Here is a 9,254-nt window from a genome sequence, read left to right as displayed (position 1 = left end):
GTTTTCATGTCCCTCACCCTGCCGCCACACAGCGCAGCCGCCATGGCAGCCGCCGCCCCTCGCGCAGGCGCCGCGCTGAGGCAGGCGCCGCGCATGCGCCGTGCGGAGCGCGCTGCCGGTCAGCTCGGGGCCGGGGGCCCTGGGGGGTGGCGGTGGGGAGGGGGAGCTGCGGGAATTTGGGGTGAGGGGGGGGAGAGGGGCGCGGAGCTGGGGTGTGCTGAGCCACGGGGACACCGCATGGGGCGGGTGGGGGGCTGGGGAGGGCGAATGGAACGGGGGGGGAACACACGAGGCTGTGGGGAGGGAGCTCGGTGTGGGGTGCTGTGGTAGGGGTGTGCAGGGGGGCTGTAGGCGGCGAGCACGGAGCCTCATGGACGGGGCTGTTTGGGTTCCTCTGCGGGTCCTGAGGGGGAAACGGGTCCCACAAAGCAGGGTCTGTGTCGTTTAGGAGCTACGGGTGGTTTCAGCTTCAGGCTGCAGCCCTTGGAGGAGATAAATCAGTTGTGGTGCTTGGGTTGGGCGTGGTGTGCCCTCAGGGTGCTGCTGTGTGAGGAGGTTTGGGGACGGTTTGTTGCCTTATCTTCCAGCAGGAGTTAGGGCTGGCAGCGCTGAAATGGGCAACTCAGCAAGCCGCAGGGATCATTACTTTGTGTAATAGATGCCGAGGCTGTAGTGCCAGCCTGCCATCACCTGAGAGCTGCCACCTTCTCTCCCAGCAGCCCTGTTGCCTTCGCATGCAGCCTCTGACGCTTTGCCTTCCCTGTTGTTGCCCTTCCCATTACTCTCCTTGACTCAGAACACTTGTGTTATTTTCATGCTTGATTTTCCTCTTGCTTCTTCTGTGGTGCTGTGCTAACAGGAGTAAATCAAAGCGGACAGCTGTACATCAGTCCTCCGGAGGGTAGGAGCGAGGTTATGAATGCTTCGGATCCGTGTTATTAAACAACAGATCCCTGTTAGCCTACTGAAAGGGACTTGGCCCCGGCCTGCTGATTGCTCTTGTCTCTGCTCCGCGCTCGTTCATTTTTTATGCTCATCTTCTGGAATCAGCTGTGCAATACTGCTTAAAACAAGAATTTTAAACTTTAAAGGAAGCGTAGTGCAGATGAATGAACGCTGCTTAATTTCTCCAGAGACTTAAGTCATCATTTATTCACAGACACAGTACAGACAACGTACAGCTTCAAATGCAGGATCATGGGAGTCTTATTCCCGTCCATTACATCCATAAGATGGATGTTTCTGAAACTCCATGCAAGTATCTCTTGCAGCAGGAGATTATGCTTGTGCCTTACATCACCTCTCACAGGGGAGCTACCTAGCTGAGAAAATCCTTCTTCACAGCCCTTTAAGTGACTGGATGTTGTCTCTCGTGGCCTAGTAACAGTGGCTGTTGTGCCCTCAGAGCATTTCTGGTGCAGAGGGGTCTTTAGGTGGGAGACAGCTGAATGAGAACGGGAGGCTGCTGGTGTGGGGCCTCCTTGGAAAATCTGGTGTGGGGAAGTGATCCTTTTCCTTTACAAAGAGAACAGAGAAAAAGCTGGTGGAGGTAATTTAGAGCAGGGAATTGAGATGAGACAGATGTGTGTGATTCATGTAGGGAAATGTGCCTTATTTCTCTGTACAGTTAATAGGCCATTTTGGCTAGTTGGCTCTAACAAAGCTCATGCAGTACGTTAAAGGGGGTGAGAAATATTTAAGAGCAAAATTTCCAGGTTGCTTCTTCAGTATATTTTTCTGGTGTCTTATCTTGTGCTTGTGTAGAAGTCAGAGGTATCACGGTGGGGCAGCATTTTGGTAGAGGTCACTCTGTAATTGTTCCTGTGTCTGGAGTTTAAAGGGAGACTTAAGCAAGCCAAGTGAAAATTGCTAATAAACTAGCCATGGTAAAGCGTGTTTCAGTGTAGGTATTTCTGCAGTCTGTACTGGTTTCTGTAGTGTTCTAGTTAGGCTGCTAATTGTACCTGAATTAGTGTAGGCATATACTTTATATGCAGGATTGCGTGTTAAATATTAGATCAGTTTCATGGAAGGAATGAAATTACTTCAAATGTGATCACTGTATGATGAGTTGTTTTGATTGCCTTAATTAAGGGATAGCTTGCAGTACTCAGTCATCTTAGAGATGTGGGTCTTTCGTTTCCTTTTGCAGGAAGGTCCACCTGCCTATGTGTGCCCCCTCATTCTCAGGAAATGTCCAGCGTTTCCAATTACGCCCTTCGAATGGCCCGTCTGAGTGCCCAGATCTTCGGAGAAGTTGTCAGGCCAACTGACACAAAATCTATGAAAGTAGTGAAGTTATTCAGTGAGCAGCCTTTAGCCAAAAAGAAGGAGGTCTACAGCTGGTATCCTCCTCACAACACCTACTATGCCCTCATGAAGAAACTCCGCTACTTTGGTCTCTACAGGTAATCTCTCTGCTCGTGGGATGGGAGCAGGACTGGAGATGGGAAAGGGGTAGCTGTGAGCTTTGTTACACTTTTATCTTTATGGAAAAGAGGAGGAGAAAAAGGTTCGGTTTAGAAAATGGTGCATATGGAAGTAGGTGCTTGATTGTTGCACTGAAGACAAGAAGAGTAAAATAAATGTCTGCTGTCTAAGTAACTTTACCTGTCTGAATGATTACAGCTTTCTGTGAGAAATAGTTCAGATGTAGTTCTCAGCAACTGGTTATTTAGAAATAGTTCTTACTCTGACCTTGTGCGAAAGGGAAGACAGCTTTTTCACAGAGATAGGTCTGTAGTTCAGAGTACAGCAAACCAGTGTGCTGCAAAAAGGTGACATTGTCTTAACGCTGTCTCAGTGCAATTTGTGTGTCACACTGTGTTAATGACTCATTTAAAACGTGAAATTCAGAAGAGAAGTGTGTTAGGCCAGAGGGGCTTTTTATCCTTAAAAATAAATTAAAGAAAATTAAATTCAAATATGGCTTAAGTAGCCTTACTAATTTCAGCTTCAACCAGTGTGTAATTTCTAAATGAAAAAAAATGCACTTCTGAAGAACATGAGCAGGTGTCAGATGCAGTCCTTTGGCTTCAGTCAAGTAGCGCTGTAGAAATCCCATAAAAGCAAAGTTGCTAACCCCGTGAAGTCAAGACAGATTAATTTCTATTGCTAGCATTGCAATTCTGGTCATCAAGGACTGCATCCAGGATACTCTTGGTTTAGGTGGAAATGTGAAGTCTTTCCAAAATAGCCGTGTTTTGACACAGAAAGCCTCAGTGATATGATAATGTTCTTTTGCCTTCTCTTCTTGATCCCAGGGTTCCTTCTTTAGCTGCTGTATGTACAGAGGGCTTGTGGAGAATTAGGTTTGCTGCTTCAAAATACATAATGAAGGGATGTAGGCTAAAAGGGCCTGATAATAACTTGCAAGCCTTTTGTGTTTTTTTTTTTGCTTGTTTTTGTGTTGTTATTTTTTTGTTTTATTAAATTTGCATTTAATTTTTGTGGTACATTTTGTGGTGCATTTGCGGTACAGCAACCTTAAGTCACTTGGGATGCAGCTGTGGCTTTTGAAAATACCTTTGCACTGAAAAATAGGGGGATAGATAAAATAGAATTTATTAGAGCGTAATTGAGGATTAATTATCTGTCAGCCCCTTCCTCCTCTTCCCTGTTTTATTCCTGTGTTAAGACCCTACAGTAGCTTTCTTCATAACTCATCACCGAAGTCACCTGAGAGCAGTGTCATGTACTAATTAGTGCTCAGCATGCCCCTCTCTCCTTAGAAGCTAATGACCTGAACTTTCTGTGCAGCATGGGAAAGCAATGTGCTATTGCTAGACTGCTGAGTTAGGTGCCAAGGGAGAAATTCTTATTCTCGATTATTTTTTTGTTTGTTTTCCATTGTGTTTAGTTGAGCAATATCAATAAATACAATGCAAGAATTACACACACACACACGCAGACTTCTTGCTGAAAAGGGCAAGCTTGTTAGTTCTGAAAGTACCAGAGCAAATCACATGAATTCATCCAAAAATTATTGCTAGCAGTAGCACTCGATCCATTGCAGTGAGTTTCAGCCTGGGCTTTGCTGTTTAAGGAAGTTGATTTCTTTTGTTACCATACAGTGCTAAGGGCCTTTCCCATCTAGATATTCCCAGCAATAGAGCAAACTTATTTCTCGTTTTTTTTTCTCCCCTGTTTAGGGATGAGCATCAAGACTTTAAAGAGGAGATGAGGCGGTTGAAAAAGCTCCGTGGGAAGGAAAAACCAAAGAAGGGAGAAGGAAAGAGAGCTCTCAAGAAGAAATAGTGCCACTTCGATAACACAATGAACTACTCAGGAAGTGCTGGAGAACAGCTGTAATGCATTCTGTTCCCAGGATGGAGAGGGCTTGGCATGCAAGCTGTGTTTGGGGCACAAGAAACACATTGTGAAATACTGGAATCTACCTTGAAGTGCACTTTGGTCTTTGTGGTTTTATTTCTTAATTTCTGTAGTTGAAATATTCTGTATATGTTAGCACATGAGTTTGTCACGAGAGTCCTCTCCAACCCAAGCAGTAACAACAGTAGTTTAAAACAAAAAAAAAAGGCACTCAGTTCTTGCATACATCTGCAGCCCTGTTCCAGCTTTTCTGGATCTGGAAAATTGTTTATTTTCTTTATTGTCCATTTTACTTTCTTGCATTAATATCGATGCAGTTTTGCATGTGACCACAAAAAATATTTCCTAGTCCTACTGCTGCGTGTTACCTTGCCTGTAGTGATGAGTTTTGCTCCAGGTAAATTCTGTTGATAATTTTTTTCTGAAATTGCTGTTAAATCTATGGTTTTGTGGTTTACACTGAATAATTATTGATGTTCCATTGCCTGACCACTGCACTTTCATGAATACCCTGAATATTTAGGTACTGCTACAGAAGAGGCTGAGAAACGAGGGTTCAAACCACTTTCAAGACCCCCTGCTAATTAAAATACAATATTTAAGCATACTGTAATAAGAGGATGTTGAATGTAGTTTGCCTGGAGGACTGGGGTGAAGTACTTTATAAGGTACAAAACAATTTTATGGATATGCAGTAAGTGTTTTTTTATAGCTAGGCTCCTTTGTCACTAATATTAATGCTTACATAAATTACCATTTTTAGCTGTCAGTGCCTGTCAGGGAACAGAAAGTACAGAAGGTAAGCGAGCTGGTCTGCCTGGCCCTGTGTGCATCTTGCCTGGGTGTGCCTTGAAACTGTATCTTTAATTTCCAGGCCACATAAACCTAGAGAAACAGCCCTGAGGTATTAAAGGAGAGCGATTCAAAGCGTTGAGTGATTGGAGCAGAAAGTGTTTGCACAATTAGCTTGGGGTGTGCTTGATTTTGCATACAGAGGCATTCTAAAGTAGGTAGCAACTGACCTGGGGACATTTTTAAAGCAAGCTTGTTGAAATTTAAGTGTATTTTAAAGGGATCTGCCTGATCATTGAAACCGATGAAGCTACATAAATTTGTACCAGCTCAACACTTTTACTTCACCAAGGTTATTAATGCAAGTAGTGCCAGTTGTGCTGGAGGTGGTTTTGGTGAGCTGTGTAGCACTTGTTTAGTACCTGTACTGAAGTGCTAACTGGTTTTCTAAGCTCTTGAAGGCTGTGTTGTGGGAGAAGTGCCTGGGTTCTTACCACAATCAACAACACGCTACAGAAATGAGTAAGATACAATATATATGTACTGCGGTGGCAAATTTCTGTCTTACTCTAAATTAGTAATTTACTCCTTTTGCTCAACTCCGATGTGCCTGTGGCATTGTGATGTTGTACACGTGATGCCTTGTGATTTAGCTGGCGCTGAAGTCTGCAGAACCTGCGATGGGCTCTTGGAGAAGCGGTCTGTTTGCTGGCAATTCCTGTTCAGGATGGAGAGCACATCATGGAGGGAGGTGTTAGCTGGGAGAGGGGATGGCCTGAGGAGAAAGTATGGCTGCTTCATGATGCTTTGTTTCTTGCTGTGGCTGTGTGTGTGTGGAGCTGCTCTGTTGGTTTGTTTGGTTAGAGGGACTAGTTCTCAGGCTCCACAGCCGAATTATTGTGACAGCCGTGGACTGCTGGTACCCATGGTGAAGTGTTCATGTGCAGCACTTAGAGCTTTAATAGTATCAGTGTGCAAGAGGAAGAGTGAATGCAATAAAAAATGCTTTGTAGTCTTGCTACAGTGAGTATATACAACCTTAAACTCTGGGGGTGCACTGTTCATGTTCATGTGTGTATGCATAATGGTTTACAGAGTACTGACACAGCCTGATAGACGAGCCACGCTTATCCTTACGAATCCACATTTAGCCTGCTTAAGGGCTGAGCATCTACAGGGAGAGCAGTAAATGCTGCAGGCGTTCTGTCTTCATGTGCCACCTTGCTAGATGCAGGTGTGGGCTCAGCAGCGTAACGTTAATTAAGCACGGGGACCAGATCTGTTCCTTGTCCACTCAAGTCACCTGGTTCTTTATGGACTGGGAGAAGGTCCGGTCATGCACATGGAAGTGAAAGGCTTCTGTGGCTGGTCATCTAGATTATAGGTTACAGGTCCCCTTTGCAACCCCACAGAGCAAACATGCTCTTAGAATCAAAGCATCGCACTGGGAACATATTTTGGGAAGCCACCGACAGCAGCGTATCCAAGAAGGGAGAGAAACGCACAGTAGTAGCTGTGAAACAAATGCAGACAATGACTTACTGGCTTTCACAATGACTTCACAGTGTTAACAAGTGGGTGGAATGAAGTCATTTTAAAGAAATCACAACTTAAAATAAAAAAAAAAGTATGAGTACAAAAATAGCTCCCCTGCCTACTTGTTCATGTTTTTTCTTCTGTGGTATTAATTCCCTAGATCTACGTTTTCAAAAATGGTTGTTTCCCTTCCTCTGAGACCTTGCCTTAAAATAATGATGTTTCAGCATTTTTTGGAGTTCATCACAATATTAAGATAATCCATTGCTTGCTGGGAGCGTAACTCTTCTGTTCCAGAAAATACAGCTTTCTCTACTCCAGGAGGGATAGAAACAGGCACTTTGCTGCCTAGCTTCTAACAGACGCTCTATCATTTAGTGATTGATGGTGCCCTGAAGAAGCGTTAATTTTGTGAGTATCAGGACCTTCACAAATAGGAATTCAGTCTTCAAACATCATGCCAAGTAGTAACACAGTGTGTGTATTTAGAAAGAGAAGTAGAGTTTCAACTGTATTTGGAGGAGTAAGGAAGAAAATGCAGCTTTGTACAGCTACCAGTATAGTGACGTATCCATTTTACGCACAAATAATAAAGCTCAATTTTATTTTTTCCTTTCCCTTTACAATGATACTTTTCACCATTCAAACTCTGCTGTGTTTTGCTAGAAAATTCACTTTTTTTCCTGCGGTTATGAGCTGGCTGGCATATGTCTAGGTGGATGTTTTAATTCTTGATCGGAATAAATCTGGTTAAGTGATCTCTGAGGGAGTAACCGAGAGCCAGCCCCCTAACCTCTTCTGCATCCTGAACAGGTTAATTAAGTGCCGCTGCTGCCCTCTATTAAAGGTGAGCAAACGCAGACAGAGGAAATGTAACGTGAAGTCAGCTGCAGTGTGAGTGCAGCCTGTGTTGCGTGCTGTATGCCGCAGACCAGCCTTGGTGCCCTGCCTGCATTTGGGTTGTGACAGGAATAGCAGCCCTGAGTTTAAGCAGGTATTGGCATTAGAAAACAAGGTCCCAAACTCTTCTAACAAGTACTCCACTTTGTGTCATGCAAGGAAACGCTGAAGGAATTACTGACCACGACAGTTGTTTTTGTGCTTCCTTACTTTATAGTGCTAATATGTCTGTATTTAATTATATTCGGGTATAATATAGTCGTAGCTGCAGAGAACTACCCTGATAATCACAAGTTAGTTTGTGAACAGGCTGACCCAGTTGCCACGTATCCTTTAGGGAGTGCAGCTATTGCTAGACTTTATTACTGGAAGTCTTGCAGACCGACAAGCCAACTTGCATAAGGCCATGTTTTGTAATGGTGGAAGGAAGAAAAGCAGCGTAGTTTGCTGCTTAATTTTCTAGAAACTAGAAAAAAGTTTCTCCTAATGCAAAGTTTATTCTACTTACCAAACCAACGCACTGAGTTCTCAGCAGTGTGTGAAATGCACCTGTTACCGAGTCGTGCTATGGTTTTAGACAAATATTTTATCTTGTCTGCATTTCCTTGAGTAAAATTAGAATCACAATCACTTAGTCAACGTGTCATGAGAGTAAGCTACTTTTAGGACGGTGGTTTACCCCAGGAGAACCTCGTGTGAAGAGCAGCTGAGTTTGGCTGTAGGAGGACTCGTACCTCTGTGCATGTCAGAGCTTTATTTCAGAGAGCTGCTTTCCTGAGACAGTTGATGACATTAACACTTGAAATAAGCTGTGGCAAGTTACTGTGTTCACACAGTAAAGATATGTATGTAATAAGAAATCTGTTTTTATTATTAAATTGTAATTTTTAATTTTTTTAAAGCATGTGTGTACATAATCCTCTATCACTTTGAGTTCAAAGGCCATTTTAGCATCAGTTTTAAAACAAAATGAAAAAACAACAATCATCAGTCTATATGTTTTAGAAAAGCTTCATGAATCTTAAAGCCTGCTTTGATGGGGAAAGGCTGTCTTAGAGTGTTTTTTTTTCTCTCTTTTAAAGCACTAAGGATAATATGCAAGGAAAACAAACAACGGGGATGCCAGATTAGTTTCTTTAAACTCAGTTCTCCTGCATAGCTGTTCGATAGTGACTTGTGCAGTCCCTTGGGAGTAGATCCTGGAAACAAAGCCCTTCAAGGATGCTTTCTGTCCTCTCAACACTGAGACATGTGAGTGCAGGATCTCTTCTATCTAACCTCTTCCAGAGGCAGCTTCATTATTCTGAACTGTCCAACCAACAACTGGAAAAAACAAGTGTAATAACGTGTCTTGAGTACATAGAAGAAGGAATAGACATGAAAACATCTGAAAGAATTTGCTTGTGAAGGCTCAGTAAGAGCAAAGCACAGCTGCAGTGTGCTTAAACGAGGGCCATAACCACCGTACTGGTTGAGAAATTATTTAGGGTTGTCTAAGGCAATAGATAGGAAATCAACAGGATCATGATCGTTACACTGAAGTATCTTTGTAAGTACCACATTACATTGTTCTGGTGTAGTGGGTTTACGTGGCAAGGTTTTGGTAGCAGGGGGCCATAGGGGTGGTTTCTGTGAGAAAGATCTAGAAGCCGCCCCATGTTTGGGAAGGGCCCCGTTGTCTTCCAGATCTGAGC

The 9,254-nt window shown here is 43.5% G+C and overlaps 1 protein-coding gene across 3 annotated transcripts; it reads left to right on the top strand.

Annotated features, from left to right (window-relative positions):
• MRPS33 (mitochondrial ribosomal protein S33) lies at window positions 1-4,408 on the top strand. Of its 3 annotated transcripts, none has more exons than XM_027446486.3 (3): window positions 1-118; window positions 2,153-2,408; window positions 4,152-4,408. In XM_027446486.3, the coding sequence occupies exons 1-3, from the start codon at window positions 7-9 to the stop codon at window positions 4,255-4,257; spliced, it is 474 nt and encodes a 157-aa protein (XP_027302287.2). In that variant the 5' UTR covers window positions 1-6; the 3' UTR covers window positions 4,258-4,408. The 3 variants fall into 3 exon arrangements, with proteins under 3 accessions (XP_027302287.2, XP_071895074.1, XP_005021553.2); XM_072038973.1 differs by lacking the exon at window positions 1-118 and adding an exon at window positions 139-181; XM_005021496.6 differs by lacking the exon at window positions 1-118 and adding an exon at window positions 486-901.
• Window positions 4,409-9,254: the final 4,846 nt, after the last annotated feature.

This window comes from Anas platyrhynchos, chromosome 1 (assembly GCF_047663525.1).
Source record: "Anas platyrhynchos isolate ZD024472 breed Pekin duck chromosome 1, IASCAAS_PekinDuck_T2T, whole genome shotgun sequence".
In the NCBI taxonomy this organism is placed as follows: domain Eukaryota; kingdom Metazoa; phylum Chordata; class Aves; order Anseriformes; family Anatidae; genus Anas; species Anas platyrhynchos.
The sequence above is the reverse complement of the archived record's forward strand: the minus strand, read 5'-3'. Positions and strand labels throughout refer to the sequence as shown.